This window comes from Ochotona princeps, chromosome 10 (genome assembly GCF_030435755.1).
Source record: "Ochotona princeps isolate mOchPri1 chromosome 10, mOchPri1.hap1, whole genome shotgun sequence".
In the NCBI taxonomy this organism is placed as follows: Eukaryota; Metazoa; Chordata; class Mammalia; order Lagomorpha; family Ochotonidae; genus Ochotona; species Ochotona princeps.
This window is the reverse complement of record NC_080841.1, coordinates 35,238,441-35,259,247: the sequence shown is the minus strand read 5'-3', so window position 1 is coordinate 35,259,247 and position 20,807 is coordinate 35,238,441. Positions and strand designations below refer to the sequence as shown.

The 20,807-nt window shown below is 39.0% G+C and overlaps 1 protein-coding gene across 1 annotated transcript in view; it reads right to left on the bottom strand.

Moving 5' to 3' along the window:
- The window catches only part of MRC1 (mannose receptor C-type 1), a 90,066-nt gene that overhangs the window by 15,678 nt on the left and 53,581 nt on the right, over positions 1–20,807 (bottom strand). Inside the window, exons 16-23 of the mRNA XM_004578577.3 lie at positions 18,755–18,796; positions 17,454–17,617; positions 16,080–16,147; positions 14,943–15,043; positions 14,061–14,203; positions 13,554–13,668; positions 9,939–10,105; positions 3,116–3,218 (exon numbers count right to left, since the gene is read on the bottom strand). Of these exons, the coding sequence (XP_004578634.2) occupies positions 3,116–3,218; positions 9,939–10,105; positions 13,554–13,668; positions 14,061–14,203; positions 14,943–15,043; positions 16,080–16,147; positions 17,454–17,617; positions 18,755–18,796 (903 nt within the window). The remainder of the gene's footprint in view (positions 1–3,115; positions 3,219–9,938; positions 10,106–13,553; positions 13,669–14,060; positions 14,204–14,942; positions 15,044–16,079; positions 16,148–17,453; positions 17,618–18,754; positions 18,797–20,807) is intronic.

The window sequence follows — 20,807 nt, the reverse complement described above, 5'->3', positions numbered from 1 at the left end:
TAAAACTTCCAATCTCTTCAATCCCATATAGTGACTGAAAGGATACAATACAAAACTGAACTGCTACAAGAACTTGTCATCTTTAACAATTATAGACTGCAAGCAAAAAGATAGAATAATTCCATATAAATATAATCCAAAAGAAAGCATGACCAGAAATACATATATCACATATATCAACACCAAAAGCATTTGATTTAGCAAATTGCGCCAAATTTATAAGCAGATATGCACTCAATATTGGTGCAACCAAATACATAAAATAAACAGCAATAGACCTAAAGATCAGAGAAGTAGTATGTAACTTAAACACCTCAATTCCAGAAACAGATCATTCCGAAAGAAAAATCAACAAACATCAAAACTAGACTCTCTAAATTAGGCCAAGCAGATATCTACAGAACATTCCATCCATTTGCATAACACACATTCTTCCCAAAAACACATAGAACATTCTCCAGAACAGATCATACTGTAGATCATAAAACAAATCTCAACAAACTCTCAAAAATAAAAATCACTTTTAGTACTTTTACTGATTGTAAAGCAATGAAACTAGATATCAATAACAAAAAATTATGGAATCTACATAAATATATGGAAATTAAACAACTCACATCTGAGCAATCAGTGAATCAAGGAATAAATTAATAAGGAAGCTTAACACTTCCTTAAAATAAATGAAAGTAGAAACATAACATACCAAAATCCATGGGTCCACCAAAAACACTAAGACAGACATCTATAGCAAATAATGCTTACATTAAAAGCCATATCAGAAACAAATGAATTAAGAGAGTTTTCAAGGTAGAAAAAAATATCAACAAAATGAATACTTGGCTTCTGAAAGGAAAACAACATTGACAAACCATAGTTAGGATCAGAAGAGGTATAGGGAGGGGAAGGAGATGCAAATAAATAAAATCAGATATGGAAAAAAGAAAGAGTTGCTAGAGAGGCACCAGCCTGCTTGACTCCGAGGGTTAAGCACTGCTTGAAACACTGTCAACCCGGAGCATCAACGTCAGAGCACCAGTTCGAGTCCTGGCTATTCCATTTCTGACCCATCTCCCTGACAAAGTGCCTGAGAAGGCAGTGGAGAACAGCCTCCATGCTTGGGCCCCTGCCATCCATGCACATCCCAATGGAGTTTCTAGTTACTGGCTTCAGTCTGGTTGCTGTGGCCATTTGGGGAGTGAACCAGCAAATGGAAAGTCTCTCTCTCTCTCTCTCTCTCTCTCTCTCTCTCCTCTCTCCTCTCTCCTCTCTCCTCTCTCCCTCCCTCCCTCCCTCCCTGTGTGAGTGTGTGTGAAAGAGAGAGATTTTGTATCTCAAAAACCAATTTTTTAAACAAATCATAACTTGATAATCTAGAGGAAATGAACAAACTCCTAAAAGCATATACCTTACAATGAATCATGAATAGAGGGTATTGAGGATTTGATCAGTAATATAAGTCATCTCCCATCAAAGAAAAGTTCAAGACTAGATGGTTTCACTGCTGAACTTCCTTAGACATTTAAGGAACAGTGAATGTCCAAACCTCTTAAATTATTCCAAAGACACAGAGCAGAGAATTCTTCCAAATTCATTCTTTGTGTCCAGCATTACCCTGATAACTGAAACAAGATCAGGACTCAAAAACAACACCAACAAAAATAAAGCTACAGGACAATATTCTTGATGCAGAGAGATGCAAAAAATCCCAACAAAATACTGGAAAGTCAAATCCAATAGCCCATTAAAAGGATTTTCTCCATGATGAAGTAGGATTCATCCCAGGTATGTACAATTGCTTAAATACAGACAGATCCACAAATATGATGTACCACAATCAACAGCATTATTTCACAAATAAAAATAATCATCTCCAATTCAAAGAAAACATTTGATGAAATTCAATTTTCCTTCAGGATAAAATAAATGTGAGCAAATTATGAATGGTGGGAATGTACTTTAAAATAATACAGGTCATATAGAAGAAGTCAACAATAAACATGTGAAATGGGGGAGAAGCTTTCTCTCTAATATCTCAGATCAAGCAAGAATGCTCATATTTTTTTTAAGTGTTGTGGCCTGTTTCTCTTGGAAGGCAAAGTCACAGAGAGGCAGAGGAGGAGGGCGGGGAGGAGGAGAGAGGTCCTGGCAGTGGCTCCACAGACTAATCCTCTAACCTGCAAACATCAGCACCTGATATGGACACTGGTTTGTGTGCTGTCTGTTCAACTTCCAGTCCAGCTCTCTGTGTATAGCCTGGAAAAGCAGTGAAGAATGGCTCCAGTCCTTGGGACCTTGCACCTTCATGGAAGATGCAGAACAGACTGCTGGCTCCTAGTTTTGATCAGCTTAGGTCCAGCCATAGAGGCTGTTGAGGACTGAACCAGAAGAAAGAAGATTTTTTCTGTCTCTCCTCTCTGTAAATCTGCCTTTGCAATAAACATAAATAAATCCTTTTTTTTAAAAAAAAAGACGTACTATGGAACAGATAGTGAACTATCTGTGATGTTTTGTGCCAATATGTCTCAAGTTTTGCGAGTAGAACTGAGTTATTTCAGTTCTGACATGTAAAAGGGATTCAAGAGACGAGGACTGTAGCTAATGCAGTAAATGACACTGGCATCCTAAATTGTAGTGTTTGGGGCAAGTACTGACTCCTCCACACTTTCCATCCAGCCTCCTGCAAACGCGCATGGAAGGCAGTAGATAATGGCCCTCATAATTCAGTTCCTATGACCCACGTGGGAGCCCTCCTGACTTGTGCCTGGCCCAAACCTGGCTGTTGCAGCCATCTGACAAGTGATCCAGCAGGTGAAAAAACCTTCACATCTCCCACTGTATAATTCTGCTCTTCATGTAAATAAAAACATGCTTTGGGGGAAAAAAGATATCTGGGTAAGTAAATGTACCAATTTTCTAACAAAATTAGTCTGTACAAAGCTTTCTAGCAATGAACCAAAGAGCACACTCACGAACAAAGTTTAGAAAATACCACCCACTGTGTCTGCCACAGGTACACATGGATGAAAGCAAGAATAAAATGGATTTATTGATGCACATGGAAGTGGTCATAATAAAACCTAACTCTTACAAGCAGGTAGAGCATGACAGGACTTACCGGAAGGCATCTGGCATACATAGCCTTGCTTACTGTCACAAGTGTCGTCCATCCATTTCCCAGCCTCTCTTGATTTCCCTCCAATAATAGCCACACAGTCGGCCTATGTAATTATGGTGAAGAAAAGGAAAACAACCACAAATCAAAATTAGTTAAGTCAATTAATCAAAAGAAAGCAAACTTACTGTTCCTAGCTTCAAAACTTTAAAGGCATCCTAATGAACAGGTTTAATATGTGATTCCTTTCCACCCAACCACGCTGGTCCATTTGAACTCATTATCCAAATTAGAAGCAAACAAACAAAAAAAGCAGGATGGATAAATTTGAACGATGTGGCTGAACAACTTGCTATCAGAGATCTTGTTAATTACTGTCAAAACTTCAGACTTCAAACCAAAGACACTAGGAGAATACAATATTCTCCCCACACAGATGCTTATTATTCAAACTCAGATTCTTTATTGGTAAAAGAAAATAAGCATATTTGATATCTATCATTTTTAAAGGTTTATTTATCATTGGAAAGGCAGAGTTACAGAGAGAGGGCAGAGACAGAGAAATTTTCCATTGCTGGTTCCAAATGGCTGTAACAGCCACAGCTGAGAGCCAGGAACTTCCATATGGGTGCCGGGGTCCAAAGACTTAGGCCATCGTCCATTGCTTTGTTAGGACATCAGCAGGGAGCTGAATCAGCAGTGGAACAGCGGGGACTCAAAGCAGCACCCATTTGGGATGCCTGCACCAAATACGGAGTCTTAGACCTCTATCATTGCTCTGCTAATTTATAGACATGTTATCATAGATTCAAAGAAAATTGCTAATTTAGCTAGAAAGCTTCACATCTTACTTATACTCTTATAAGTATGCCAGGACTAGAAAAATATCATTTGGCTTTTCAGACAGAGAGAGACTCTGATAGAGAAAGTCTGGAACAGCCTGGGAAAAGGCCAACTAGCCTATAATCGCTCAGCCTGAACTTACTGGTCAGGCTCCCTATTTGCTTCTCCTGGACTTTACTAGGTAGAATGTAGAGTTAAATTATTCCTCACTCACTAGGTTGTTGGGGATTTTGCTGCTCATCTGCCTAAAACTTTTCCATTCTTCAATTGTTAAAATGCAAAACTCTAGAACCATGCTTAATCACTATATACTGCAAAGTTTAAATTGTGGCTTAAGATTCTCCCCAAAAAAACTTTGTCAATTTATGACTGTTAATGCTAAACAAGATGTAACTGCATAGAAACTTTGATGTTTGTACTCAGCTGTTATATATATGATGGATGTTAATGTTGATGCTTCCACTGTTCCTGTGCCACTATGATTTAGTTTAAACTCAAAAGCATGTTAGCTTGGGAGGAAAAAAAAGGTTTATAGCAGTTGGTTGTGCATATACTAAAATTGAGATGTCAAGGAAGTAGTTACAGGACGTGGTTAAGAACTTGCATTTTCTAACATATTGGTCACTCAATACCATGTTAATTAACTTCATCATGCTGTTAATTTTGATGTTTCTTCCTGTTGTTGAAGTTGTGTAGTGACATCTCATTGGAGGAGATGATATTCTGTCAGCTCTACTTTCAGACCAAGGATGGTCTCCCAATGAAACTGTTGAATTTATCTGGACAATATGATGCTGGACTATCTGCATGGTCCATGCCCGCAATGAAGGAATCATGACTGGTTATGAACTGTACTACTGTAACAATATGGAGGAATTCAATATGGGGGAGGGTTTGGGGAGGGACTGGGGAATCCCAGAGCCTATGAAACTGTCATAAAATGATATAAAATTAATAAGTAATGAAAAAATATATATAAATATCATACACCCCCAAAAATATTCAAACATGCTTGGTTAATTTTAACTTCCCATGGGATAGCATCTCAACTGAAAGTGAATAAAATAATCCATTAAACCTCCAAACCCAGGCCTGGCATGATGGCCTAGTGGCTAAATCCTTGCCTTGCATGCACCAGGATCCCATATGAGCACTGGTTCAAGTCTCAGCTGCTCCACTTCCCATCCAGCTCCCTGCTTGTGGCCTGGGAAAGCAGTCGAGGACAGTCTAAGCCTTGGGAACCTGCACTCACGTGGGAGACCCAGAAGAAGCTCCTGGCTCCTGGCTTCAGCTTAGCTCAGCTCTGGCTGTTGTGTGAGTAAACACAAGCGGATGGAAGATCTATCTCTTCTCTCTGTAAGTCTTCCTTTTAATAAAAATAAATACATCTGAAAACAACAAACTCTCCAAACCTGAACCTGACAGTTTTTATCCAGTGTCAGATGAATGTTTTGGTTATAACATGTTGGGATTTTTTTTACCTATAGTTTATAATAATTACAGTTTACACTCATTCATAATGTTTTATGTATTAATCCAATATACATGCATCCTATGAGTTAGGTACTATGACTGTGTTCACTTTAGAGAGTAGGTAACTGAGGCACAAGAACATTTGATAATCTACTCAAGATTACAAGATCTTAGGTCAAAGAGATGAGATCCATGGGCTCGGCAGTGTGGCCTAGTGGCTAAGGTCCTCGCATTGATCCCATATGGCCGCTGGTTCTAATCCCGGCAGCTCCACTTCCTCTCTATCTCTCCTCCTCTCAGCATATCTGACTTTGTAATAAAAATAAAATAAATCTTTAAAAAAAAAGAGAGAGAGATGAGATTCAAACCCCACAGAGTGCTGCCTTCCAGTCAAGAGAGGAAGGCAAGGGGCTTGAAGGCTGAGGGGCTCATTTTGGTTAATAAAGAGTCAGGAGGAAGGGAAGATCAGCTATGGTCTTGAGTGGATATGATGCCTGCAACTTCCACATTATGTTCTATTGAAGGAGATAGGCCAGCATGCCAAGAATGCAGAGTAGAAAAAGGAAGGGAACCTCCAGCCTATGCAATGTTGGTGAGCCACATGCTGCATTTCATCAATTTGAGGAAACACACTTTTCATACATGAACATTGCTACAGTAAGATTCACATCCATCATCAATGGCATGTCAGAGTTTGATCAATTTTCAACTGGTGATGTCTGAGATGCAATGAAATCCTGCGATTGCTTATCTTGGGTCTTATTTCATGGAGGTGATACCTGTTCCTCACTGTTCAACTGCCTGAACTGAACTTTTTTATTCAAATGACAGTCTAGATGCAAACCTGAACTTCTATAGAATTGGGCTGCTGCTCCCACTGCTGTCACAGCCTAACCATGTAAATGGAAATGCTTAGGGGCATGGGCAGAGGCCATTTCCGGGAATTTGCGATCAGTGTAAGGTCATGAACTACTTTATTGGCTACACCTCATCTAAGCCTTTGGGAAGCTGGGTTTGAGATTGTTTGAGGTTCACATCAATCTTCCTTCTACTTCCCCATTCCTTTGAAATAAAAAACGCGTGCTTCAAACATGCATCTCCCTTTCTCCCTCTCTCTCTCACACACTCACTTACTTACCATAAGACACACTTTGACAAATACAGTACATGTGCTCCCAAAGCAAATTTTTTTTTCAAGATTTTATTATTATTGGAAAGCCAGATATACAGAGAGGAGGAGAGACAGAGAGGAAGATCTTCCATCCAATGTTTCACTCTCCAAGTGAGCCGCAACGGGCCGGTACGCACCAATCCGATGCCAGGACCAGGAACCTCTTCCGGGTCTCCCACACGGGTGCAGTGTCCCAAATCTTTGGCCCGTCCTCGACTGCTTTCCCAGGCCACAAGCAGGGAGCTGGATGGGAAGTGGAGCTGCCGGGATCAGAACCGGTGCCCATATGGGATCCCGGGGCTTTCAAGGCAAGGACTTTAGCCGCTAGGCCACGCCACTGGGCTCCCAGAGCAAATATTTAAAAACCACATTTTGGCAAATTTAAAAGACTGACAATTATAGAAACCTATGCTTGAAGATTACAAAAGGACTAAATTAGAAATGAGTTATAGCCAGCAAGTCCCAAAACACTTGGAAATCTAATAAAATGTAATACATACAAAGTGATACACAAGGAATAGCATGATGGCTCAATTGGCTGGTCCTAAACCTGCAAGTGCTGCCATCCCCTATGGGTGCCAGTTTGTGTCCTGACTGCTTCACTTCCAATCCAGCTCCCTGCTAATAGCCTGGGAAGGCAACAAAATAGGGCCCAAGTCCTTAGACCCCTGCACCCACATGAGAGACCTGGAGAAAGCTCCTGGCTCCTGGCTTCAGGTTGGTTCAGCTCTGTCATTGTGGCCATTTGGGGAGTGAACCAGCAGATGGAAGACCTTTCCCTCTCTGTATCTCCTTTTCTTCACAAAAGTTCCTTTCCAATCAAAATAAATGAATCTTTAAGCTGATGTGCCACTGTCAAGTGAGTATGACCACAACCCAGCCCACTGGCACCGTCATCTTGTCAGCCTTCTAGCTTCCTAATCTCATGATGCCAGTCTACCATCAGGCACCCTCATATCCTACATTTCAAATACTTTGCATTCAGCTCCATGTGGAAAATCAGTTCTTCTCCTCTGTTCTCCTGGCTCAGGGTCCTTTTCTATTCCAGAAAATCTGCTACAAAACAAGCACTTTCAAGCACCAAACACGTAACATTCTTCCCCACTCTCTACCCATTGATATTTAACCTACCCCATTTTTGAGATCCTAAAATTGTAACAAAATAATATCTCTATCCTGCTTCCATGTTTGCAATAGACTTCATATACTTATACACATGAAAAATCCAGGGATAATTTTTTTTAAACACTATACTTTCCTGGAAGAAGAGATTACAGATCATTGATTTTTTTATTATTGTTGTTACTTCTGCCTTTATGCTCTAAAAATAAAATGTGAAATAATAAAATATGTATGTATTTATATATACATATTCATTATGCATATATGTATGTCTATACCATATACACCCCTTGGGGTGAGTAATGGGCCAGGGGCTAGGATAGTCCACATGAGAATGGCTGGGTCCAATACCCAGCTCTAGTTCCTGACTCTTGCCTTGTGGATGTCTAGACTCTAGGAAGTAGGAGGTGATGGCTCAAGTAGTTGCTTCCTGCCACTCACATGGGAAATGTGGACTGATTTCCTGATTCCTGGCACTGGATTGGTCCAGTCCCGGCCACTGTGGGCATCTGGGGACTAACTTCTTAGTTAGGGGAATTCTTGTTTCACATCTCTTGCTCTCTGTGTCTCTGTTTCGCTGCCTCTCAACTATTTCAATGAAGAAAAATCATACTCTGCTGCACATTTTTTTAAAAATTCACTTCTCAGCATTAGTTTTCCTGAGCAAACCCTATTTTATTCCATTTTAACATCTTTAGTCAGTTTCAGCCCTCATTTACATAATATGAATCAAAGAATTTCTCTGAAGAAAATCACTTATCTATCTCTAAAATGTATCCACTCCACATAGCGCTAATAAACTGCCATTAAAAACATCATTTTGATTCGACAATTTTTCTATTTAATCTCCCCCCCCTTTTTTTTTCTGCAGTCTCAGGACATTCAAACTGTCTCTTAGGGCATTTACATTTCTCTCAGTTCTTCCTATCTTTTGAAATTCACTCTGACTTCTTTGCTTACAAAAAATGTCTGCCATGGCCCAAAACACTCCTATCTAAGCACGCTTTGTGTTCATGTCCTGAAGACTTAGTTGACTTAGCATGGTTGTCATCACTCTCTGCCAAGTTCCTTTGCTTATTAGTTTTTAAGTGTTGTCATAAAAATGCCTGCAATGACTTTTCACATTCCCTATCTCTACTATGTGATGCAAAGACAATGACTTGCACCAAGTGTCCCCTTTTACATGCTGTTTAGATTCTGTCACTACGTTTTCTTACTGTTCTGTTTACTGTGTAAGACTGACTGTCTGGGTCACAGTAAGCTCCTTTAAGATAGGAACCAAATCGGGCCTGGCGGCCTGGCCTAGCGGCTAAAGTCCTCACCTTGAAAGCCCCGGGATCCCATATGGGCACCGGTTCTGATCCCGGCAGCTCCACTTCCCTTCCAGCTCCATGCTTGTGGCCTGGGAAAGCAGTCGAGGACAACCCAAAGCTTTGGGACCCTGCACCCGTGTGGGAGACCCGGAAGAGGTTCCTGGTCCCGGCATCGGATTGGCGCGTACCAGCCCGTTGCGGCTCACTTGGGGAGTGAAACATCGGACGGAAGATCTTCCTCTCTGTCTCTCCTCCTCTCTGTATATCTGGCTTTCCAATAATAATAAAATCTTTAAAAAAAAAAATAGGAACCAAATCTGATGCATGCCAGATTTGTCATGCCTGTCACAATACCTAACATGACAGTTTGGTTATATACAGATAAAGGTAGTAAACAGGCACATAAAACAGTAAAATAAAAGCACCATTGTCTGTCTCTTAGGTTAATGTACAAAAGCACTTGCACAGTGTTTAGCACACAATAAGTACTTTAAAGATGATGTGACCTCAGCCATGATCATGATAAAGCTGATGGTATCTTTAGAAGTAACAGCAGCTTTCAAAAGTACACCACCAATACTCTAACAGCTGCAGGGGATAAGGGGAAGCCGATGCAAAAAAAAAAAAAAGTTGATACTTTTGGGGACAAATGTTTCTCCTGATTGTAACAGGCTCAGCAAGGTGCTATTTTTCCCACTGCCCACTCTCCCGACCCCCAAAAGAATTCTTAGCTAAATTTAAGCACTTTTTCTTATGGGTGCCTCAATCTGAAACAGTTAAACTGTGAAAGAATAGGCTAGAGTAAGGAATGCTGTGATCAAGTCCTCTTAGGAGATTAATCAATGATATGATGATCTATACAAGTCAACAGAATAGAAAAAGCTGCCCTGAAACTGATACTTACATCTTCATAAGACAGACTGCTTCGTCGCCCTCCGGGAAAGCCTTTCCCCCAGTTTGTATAATGAACTCCTCGCCCATCCGTCCAAAGGAACGTGTGCTCGGAATTGATATCATTGAGTCCAGTCCAGACATTGAAAGTGGAGTCCTTCATATGATAGGTCAGAAATACTGGAACAAAGTTCAAAATAATGTTAAAACTGGGAAATGAAAATTCAAAATATGGAAAATATTCAAAATACCTTTATCCTTGATGAAAAGCACATATCATGAAAATGAAATGTTCTAAGCTTAGTCTTGTGCTATCACAGGAGCTTTGGACTTTGAAAAATTCCTTAGAATAGAAGCTTTCATCAAGGCCAGTGGCAGGCAGTTCTGCCCTGTCTGAGCACACCAGGGCAAGAAGTTGCTCCCAGGCCCCCCTCTCCAGCCTTTGCGTACGAAGCTGGGATGCACTGTGTTCCATCATGCAACAAGCAGCCCAGGTTTCTAATACGTAAATGTCATCCATCCTGCAGATGAACGGCTTCTCTGATTTTTACAGGTGTAGGAAATCTTTTTTTCTGCCAGGGGAAATTTGGATTTTCATCACATCATTTGTGGGTCATGCAGAAGTACCAACTTCAAAATGAGCCTGTTATAAATGTATTGAACTTCAGCTGCTGCTTAAAGTCATCTTGGCTGGGCCTGACCGATTGATTTCATGTGCCTTATATAAACCATAGATTGTACATTTCCTGTCCATGGTGTTTACTGAAACTAACAGGGAGTAGGCTCTTAATCCAGGAAAGTTCTGAAAATAAAAACCACTTGTCAGAAATAAGCAGCACTGGACTTTCAATGATCTGTACCTCAGATTGCCAAACTAAACAAGCTACCCTTCCAGGTAGGCAATTCCTAGAGATCAGTGGGCAACTGCTGGGTGTGCTTGGACCTGGGGGCATACTGTTGCTAACATGCTCATATTGCTGGGTGAGAAGATCTAAGAAACTCTAACAGTATAGAACACATACAGCTCCGTGGTTCTTTATCAGCTCTGTCGCAGAGACAACAATGGCAAACACCAAAAGCCCTTGAAGGTTTAAATACAAGGGTAATTTTTAAAAAATCATGAAAAATGAAATTAAAAGATAAGTTTATTTGAGAGCAAAAAATGAAATCCATGCATCTAAAAACATGTGCTTTGAAAAAAATGCTAAGATTTCTTTTAAAAAAAATACACTGAAATTGCCTTTTCTCTATTCTCTGTGAACTTCTCTTGTATACACATGCCCCAATTATTTCCTTTAGTCCAGTTCCACCTCATCCCCACCCCAGCAACTGTCTGCTACGGCTGTTGACATTGCCAGTGATTCCTGGAAGAAGAGCATCCATTCTATAGGACAATAATTTGTAAGTGTTCATGTTTTAACAAGTAAATAGGAAATAGGACAGGGAGGCATTTAGAGTCACTAATACAAAATGCAAACTAGAGACTGGCATTGTGATGTAGTGATCTAAGCTGTTGCCTGTGCTGCTGGCATGTCATTTTGGAGCTCTGGTTCAAGTTCCCACTGCTTTGCTTCCAAACCAGTTCCTGCATATGTACCTCAGAAAGCAGTGGAAGATGGCCCAAGTACTTGGGCACCTGCCACTCACATAGAAGTCCAGAATTGAGTTCTTGATTTCTAGTTTCATCCTGTTGCAGCCATTATTGGAGAGAAGCAGTAGACAGGTCTGTCTCTTAATCTACAGCGATCAGTTTATGCATGAACACACAACATTTGTGGAAGGGTACTGCTGTACACTTTCTCTTTCTATACAGTAATAGAGGCAGCATCCACTTCAATCAAGGATTTACTATCTTCTTAGTGAACTAAAGATAAAATAATAATAAACTTTTCTTCCAACATTTTTAGGGAGAAAGAAGCATGAGTAGATATTTATGTGGGTTTTATTTTGTTTCTCAAATAAGATCATAAATTTTGCCTTATCCCCAACTTGAAATGAAATGTGGAAAAGCTCTACCTGCCAATATTTAGCATTAACTTTTCTTTCTCTGCCAACAACCACAATAAGAATGCAACCACGTAAGCCTGTTTTGCCAGGAATAATGTTATTTAATCTGAAAATTGTTTCCTTCTGCACTTCACTCCTCTATTACCCAGGTTCTAATTTCTTTGTGCCAGGAACCAATACTTTGTGGTTATGAGAGGAAATCGATTCTTGTGTTGCTTTGCTGAATAGCTAAGCCTGAAGTAAGCCAGTTGGAGAAATGTGCGTGTTACATCCTTACACTAGGTGCCATGCTTTGACCCTTTCTTTCGCTCCCTGGCAAGTTGGGGAACGTGTCAAAGGTCCTCAGGGAAAGCAGGGTTGGTTTGTGGTACCCTGTAATTAAGAGAGCACTTGACTGCCTTTGTATACTAAAATAAACGTTTGGGAAAGCACCATGCAGGTTACTGGTGTCTTCCTTCTTTTTAAACAGTTTTTGAGACACATCACTTTTCTTGATAAGTTATGTGGGAAATCTAAAACTCTCAGAACCAAAGAAACATTTACAGAATATCCAGTCCACATTGCTTCCATACAATATTCTCCCAAACGGGCATATTCCACACTTGCCAGCCACTCTGAGTGGTTTGTGTGGCACATTATTTGAGAACATTCCAGGTAAAGCATTTTCATAGCCTTTTAGAAACCTTATCTCCCACAAGAAGCAGCTCCACTAGCCATTTCCAGCTGTTACAATGCACTCCTGGTTTTGAACCTAAATCTCTTCCTGTAATTGCTACTCAGTCTAAGATTTCCTTCTGGAGTCACACAGAATGATTCTTTAAAGTCCGTATCTTCTCTTTCCCTATGTGTGCAATACAAGGGTTTTTTCAGCCATTACTGGCTGGCAGTGGGGTGACTTCCAAACACTTCCTCAGTTTAACCTAAATTTCCTGCCACTAACTGACCTTCTTCTTAAAGAATGAGACAGAAATTAACATAATGCCTTGTAGAGCAAAAGCAACCCCGAAAAGTGTGTGCACACTTGTTAGGTGCACTTGTCTTGAGAGAAATACAGCAACTTGTATAATCTGTTCTCCTTCAGCACTTCTCATATTTTAGTTTCTGCTGCCATTATAATCAAGGACATTTTCCCATTTCTTCAGCTCACCTTTAAAGTATCAGCTTCATTGTTTTATAACATACGAATGAGTGATTAAAAGTGCAGTCAATGGGCAATCACTGATTTCATCGTATTCTTTGAATTACTCTTCTTTGGCTCTTGATTTGGGGGAATGGGATGAGACTCAAGCTGGGCCAACTCAGGTTTGTTTCTCAACTCCAATGCTCCCTGCCTAAGCTCCTTAAACTCAACACCCTCTGAACACCATTTCCTCCTACCTAGCAATGAGCAATGACACCTGCTTCAAAGAACTTTGACAACAGAAAGGGACTTGGTGTAAAATGCTAGCATGGTGTCAACAACTGAGTAAAATCCTTCACAGTAAGTGTTCCATGTTATCCCCCTTGGTAGGTTTTACCTTGGAAAACAATGATAACATCCACTTAGACAACAAAGTCTGATCATTTCACAGGAAAAATGGCCAATTAAAGTGCGTCACGGATCATAAAAAGACCCACATACCTTGTTCCTTTTCATTGTGTATGGATACCAAATTTCCTCCAAATCCGATGCAAGCTTTTCGTGCATCTTGCCAATTTTTTTTTTCCTCTTCAGCGAAGCCAAAAATTTTGAAACACTGAGAGAAAAGGTAACAATGAGCAAAAACCAAAGCAATTATCTAAAGATAATGTTTGTACTAAACAAATCTAAAGAAATCAAAATGGACAGTGCAACTGAAGATAAATTTTCTCACAATCAAATAAGGTTTATTTCAAAAATTAACTTCAATCATCCACAATCTGTCCACAAAGTTGTAGTCTCCTTTGAAATAAAAGGTGCCATCTATTGAGTGATATTTCAAGTAGGATCTCAATTTTCACTGAGACTATGGTATGGGAATTTTCATTCATTGTTGCCAAATGTTTTCAGGAATAATCAAGTATGGGAACTCTAACATTGGGCAGATAGATTCACACTGTCACTCTACCTATTGATCTATGCCAAAATTATGCCTAATTCTTCTGGTACCTTGTTATTGTAAAGCTGCCACCCTTCCTTACAACCACGTGGGCCTGGTGGTAGAGTAGGCAAAACCGTGGCATTGATGCTGCTGTTATGCCGTTGGCAAATGAAGGCATTTGGGTAACCACAGTTAATGTCATTCCAAAATCCTGGCAAGGAGCAAAACAGTTCATTTAGATCTACATGTTTGTCTTCAAAAACATTTATTCTTCCTTTAAAAATGTATATTTCATAAGGACTCCTCAAAATGACTTAGAATATAATCATACTATTTTTACATAGTGATAAGAATTCACATGATAGCATTTTGTTTCTTTCTCTTAAACTAACCACAGCCCAACTTTACAGATTCCTATAAACAAAATCATGTACTTGCAGATTTATTATGTAAAATCAATGGAATAACAGATATATTATATAAATATATAGCAAACATACTTAAAAATAATAGCAAAGATTATTTAAATATAATAATCTAATAAACCTAAACTATATATAGAGCAAACATATACTTTGTTTTAAGTTATCTTATTCAATCTTCTTAATAGCAGAAAATGTTTTAGGTATTCCTATTTTACAGAGTAATAGAGGCTAAAGAGAGAGAATGGTGATAAAGAGATTGTGGATATTTTCCTCAAATCAGATTCTGAAAAAAAAAGTTTCATCATTTGGGAAGGAATGAGAAGACTGACTGTCATTTATTAGTGCAGCTGTAAGTTTTCCTTCTCCTTACAAATACAACACTTGTGCTGCAAATACAAAGTTTCCCCTTTCTTGCTGCTTTTCTTGCCTGACCTAAGCATACAACTTGCAACTACTGTCCTAAAGATGTAGAAATTGACACATCACACCACAAAGCAAATTCAAAAAGATTTGTGTATTGTCTACCTGAATTTGAATACATAGTTACACAGTTTTCATCCTCATTTGCAAAATTGGGTTCACCTGTGGCCCAGGCCACATAATCCACTTTGCTTCCATCCATCCAACTGGAAAAGAAAAGTCAGGCATTTTGCAACAATCTAATGATTAGTATAATTGGCTGCAGCCTAGTGTTGGGAAAGGGTAGTCAGTCAAGATGGAGGGAGCATAAGACACTACGTAGGTGATTAGAACATTGGGACTCAGAAATTGGCAGGAAAGCCCCCAAGATCTGGGTGCTCAGTGGGGTCCTTTGCATCAATCTGATGTAATGGCTTTCTTTTCCCTTCCAGAAGAAACTACCTGAATATGAAGTAATGGAAGAAATGGAGAGCCCTATTATTCTGGCTGTGGGCCAGAAGCAAAAATCTTCTCCCAACACTCCTTGGACATGGTTTTCACAAAACAAAGCTCCCCCTTGGAGGGACCTTGAACACAGAATTTCTCAGTAGGTCCATTCTCTGATTCTGATGTTCATATGCTCTGTCATAAGATTGCTGGGCCATGATTATTTTTTGTAAATTATATAAATTCAGAGACTGTGAGCTAAGGAAAGAGACCAAGAGAGCATCAAATCCAACCCTCTTATTTTAAAAATGATAAAAACGGTGCTTGCTGAAAAGAATACAAGACATTTCTGTTCTTCACAGTCTGGAGCTGAGCTCCCCATTGCTCAAGAAGTGTATAACAGCCACACAGAACTTTGGAGGCACGTACATCTGCCCATGTATTGAAATAGAATAAGATTTTTATTGAAAATGTGTTTCACGTGAGTGGGGCCACAGGGCAAGGTCTTTGGGCTCTAACATCAAGGTTAATTCAGAGGGAGTTAATTGTTTTCCAAATAAATTCAGTATTTGTGACTTTACCTCTTCTTAGGAAATTATTTACTGATGAGTTAATGATATTATCAAGCAGAAATGATGTTTTTAAAAGTCCAAATCCAATTCTGACTTGAGAAACATAATGTTTAAAAACTGAATAGGATTATTCCTAAATTATTTGACAACACTGTATAACTTTTAAAATGCATTCAGCAAAACAAAATGACATATTTTATGAAATCACTATCTAAGCAAAGTTGTCTTAGTTTGATTTACTTACACAAACTTTTTATCCAAGCTGACCAATAAACCAATAAAATATGCTGTCTGTGCATCATTCTTGTTTACCTAAAACATGGAAATTTACATGTAATTTTATTCACAATCATTTAGTAAACAAATTCTTAAATAATATCTATCTTAATGAGGTAATCTATTTGGAACCTTTCTAAGAAGAAATATGTGTAGGAATGCCATTGTATATTATAAATATTTTTCATAGAAATAAAGAAAAATACGCACATAATTTAGTAACCTGTAATTATAAAGCAGATATCTAAAGTTATTCTCTGTACTTCCAATAACTATCATATTTGCTTATAGTGGTTAACATGTTGAAGATAATATTGAAAACAAAGGTGATGAACTGGGATTGCATATAAAGGAAAGACTATGCACACACACACATACACACACAACTGTACTTTCAAAAAAACTGTAGAAAATGGTACTAAAAGGCAACACAACTTAATGCAAAAAAACATATAAAATCTATGCAAATGATGGGTGTTCCAAAAGTTTGTGGAAAATCAGCATTCTGAGAAAATTATGCATAAATTTTGAAATTGTTTTTCATTAAAATAAATTCACTTTTCAATCTACTTTCCCTGAACTTTTTGAGGTACCTTCGTGTGTATATGAAAATATATTAAAATCTGATAAATACGTGCATTTATGCAATATAAGCAAATATCCTGAGAATTTCAAATGAAAACTAGGAATATCCACAAAGATACTAACCAATCAAGTTATAATCTAGCACCTTTGTAATGAAATGGACCCTTAATTTCAGCACCACTCCATTTATTTTGGCTGTTTTCCCTCTTACCTCTTCTCTGGCAAACAGGGAGGATTTCATATAGCCTTTTAATCAGAAAGATACTGAGCTATGAACTCTTACAAAAATACACTGCACTTCGAGGGACACTGGATCATTTGGTTACAACCAAGACAAATTTTATAGGAATTATCAAGCTGTTCTATCTGCTATTGAACAGTTTGGCCCAACTAAGGCAGATTTTCTAAAAACGAAAAGCAAGCTGTATGATACACAGATGGCCCAGGAGCGATTTCTAGAAACTTGTGAAGAATGATAACCTTTGAAAATCAAATTAGTATGCTCAAATCCCTTCAGGATGATTCCTCACAAAGTACAGGCTACAACATATTTTGTAGTTTTTAATTCCTCACACTGATAATTAAACAAGAAGATCCAACCTTTGCCTTGACCCTCAGCATTCACATCATTATCCTGACCTTAGGAGGTGCAAATTCAGTACACATTTTGAAACTGCATCATGAGATGCCAATTGTGGACACAATTTTTGTTTATCACGTGTCACTATTCCAATCTTAGAAGGAATCACATCCTTACATATTTCCACAGAAACTTCTTTTCACTTTCACTTTTAATAGAAACAAGATCACCAAAATTCTTCTTGCAAAATGCACGTGCATTGTCCATGGTTTCTTTCTCCTTGCTAAAATAATACTGGTAGTCTTTGTAAATGACCCAGCCATCTTCAGTGACTGGAGGATCTGAAAATTGGGAGAAAAGGATTGAATTGTACTCAAAGTCAAGAATATAGTAGCACGGTACATGAAAATAAACAGTACTAATCTGCTATAGCAGAGGTGCCTGCCACCCTGAGTGCCCAGAACAAATAGAATGTCTATGTCAAACACAGGCTGAATCATCTATAGCCACGGACTCCACTCAACTAATTTCCACGTGTCTTTATTGGGCTAAAGAACTCCCCATGCTACCTTCCTTGGTAGAGAGCATAGTGGGAAGGATTTACACATGTGCACCCAAGATGTTCTAAATCTAAGTCAGTACTATAAGAAATCAGATTTCATCCCAATCTAAAAGGAACTTTCAACAGATGGACTCGTCTCCTTCAATGTGAACTTGCAATTGCACACCAAGAGAACTCCTAAGGTTTCTTCCAAACCTGAAAACTCTAAGATTCTCTGCTAGAGGAGACTGACCAAGGCCACCAAACCACAGCCAGGTCCTTATCTGTGGAATCCAAGAGTGCCATCTTATCATGAAAAGAGGATCTTGTGGCTCTGATTAAAGGTTTTGGGAGTTCAAGGTTATCTAGGTGTGCAATAACAGGTTTATTTACAGAGCCAGTAGAAGCAGTATTAACTGTGTAAAAAGAAGCAATATGAAGTACGATGTTGTTAGTTTGTCGATGAAGAAGGGGATGTGAAGCATGTATTGCAAAGAATGCAGCTCTAGATTCTGATAAAAGCAAGAACATGGATTCCCTGTCAGAGCCCCTAGGGAAAACAGTCCTGGTGACCCTCTGGATTTGGGCCCAGGAAACTGACCTCAGATTTGGCTTCCATAACTGCAAGAGAACAAGTGCATGTTGTTTCAAGTCACTAAGTTTGTTCCAGCAGCCATTGGCTATTGGCCATGTGCTATAAAAGAAGAAATCTGGAGCCTTGGATCTGATTCACAAGCCCTTGAGAAACCATATTAATAGCCATTATGTTCAAGCATATGAGATTCTTCTTGCAGAGGAAGACCTAATTTTTTAGGACCTTCTCACAGACATTAGGATTCACTGTCTTCTTACAGAAAATAATGTTTTCATTGAGAAAGGAAAAAGAAAACCAAAGATAAATTTCAACGTGCAAATCAGAAAATGAAAAAACACCTACTGTCTTGAGGAGCTGGTGTGGGCTCAGGTTTTAGATTTTGCCCTGTAAAATGAAAGGAAATTAGGTGTGACACGTGCCCAAATTTCTGTTAGCATATTTCCTGTTGCACTGAATTCATAATTCAATATTGCCAAACCCTGAACTCCTCTTTCTCTTTTTCCCTCCCCTTCCACTCTCCAATCCGTTCATCCTGTTATGGAAAAGAGAATAAAGGAAAATTAAGAACTTCAACAAACTAGGTATAATAATGATCACCAAAAAGATGGAATACAAGTTTTAGGTACAAGTAATGTCACATAAAGAAAAAAAGGAACACGGATTTTAGAATCAGGAAGCTCAACTTGGGCTTCAATCTCAAACTGGACTTAAATGGTTTAGCCTTAATTTTATCAAATACAAAAATAAATTGACAATATGTGAAAATAGGTAGGAAAAGATATGTGTTATTGATATTTAGAAGGTGCTAAAAAGATGTTATTTTTTCAAACATCCTTAAAAGTACTTATAATATCATTATTTGAAACCATCCAATATGAACTATTCATAAAATGTAAGTAGTAGACATTTGGCCTGAGGGTCAAAACGCTGGCTAAGACAACTATATTCCCTATTAAAGTCCTGGGTTCAATACCCATGTGCTGATTCCAGCTTCCTGCTAAGTTCAGACTCTGGGGGACTATCCCTGTGGGAGAACTGGGTGAAGTTCCCAGCTCTTGATAAAAGCCTGGCCCTGTTCTGGCCATTGCGGACATTTGAGGGAAGGAACTGTTGACAGGAGCTGGCACTCTCTCTCACTTTTCCTCTCAACCAAATAATTTTTTTGAGAATTTTAAAGAATGTATTTTTTTTCTAAAAACATTTTATTAAATGTATGTTTTATTATAATTTAACCAAAGATCTCTTCTTTCCAAGTAGTTAATATCTAGATTTCATTGAAATCTGATAAAAAAGACTCATGTTACATGGCTTTGGAGTTTATGTATTTAATCTGTAAGGAAAGAAAGATGAATAACACATATAAATACTAGTCAAGAGTAATGGACTTTTTTGGGCCTGGCGGCGTGGCCTAGTGGCTGAAGTCCTCGCCTTGAACACCCCGGGATCCCATATGGGCGCTGGTTGTAATCCTGGCAGCTCCACTTCCCATCCAGCTCCCTGATTGTGGCCTGGGAAGCAGTCGAGGCGGCCCAATGCATTGGGACACTGCACCCGCGTGGGGGACCTGGAGGAGGTTCCTGGGTCCCGGCTTCGGATCAGGGCAGCACCGGCCTATTGCGGCTCACTTGGGGAGTGAAACATCGGACGGAAGATCTTCTTCTCTGTCTCTCCTCCTCTCTCTGTATATCTGACTTTGTAATAAAAATACATCTTTAAAAAAAATTAAAAAAAAAGAGTAATGGACTTTTAAAAAAAACTTTCCACCATTGAGTCCTCTGTTGTGGAAACCTAGAAAGTACTAATTGAAGCAGAAGGAGTGAGGAAAATAAGCAGCCAGACAACAGGTTAACAATGCGGAGTCCCTAGAAGCAGTTTGGATGGTTTCCAAGATTGCCAAGAACCAAGGGCAACATGGCTTCATTTACCTGCTTAGAACAAGACCATGTGTGTTTGAACTCATTTAGATTTGTTTTCTGCACTCTACTATCTTAGTATAACAGCCTGGATTCTCTTACCTCAATGCCTGAATTCGATATGTAGAACTTTGTGAGTCACAGGTAATAAGTGATAGCATACATATCTTTTGACCATAAATAATATGACAGATTTAACATCATTAGGGGACTCCAGATGATGCTTATTCTTTCTGTTGAACAGGTAGTTGAGAAATCAATACTTCAAACTTGGGCAAATTTCACCTATGTGATGACTAATGTGGGAGCGTAAAAGATGAGAAAGAAAGAGAGAGAGAGAAAGAGAGAGAGAGAAAGAGAGAGAAGAGAGAGAGAGAGAGAGAGAGAGAGAGAGAGAGAGAGAGAAGAAGAAAGAAAGAAAGAAAGAAAGAAAGAAAGAAAGAAAGAAAGAAAGAAAGAAAGAAAGAATAAAAGCAAATTGC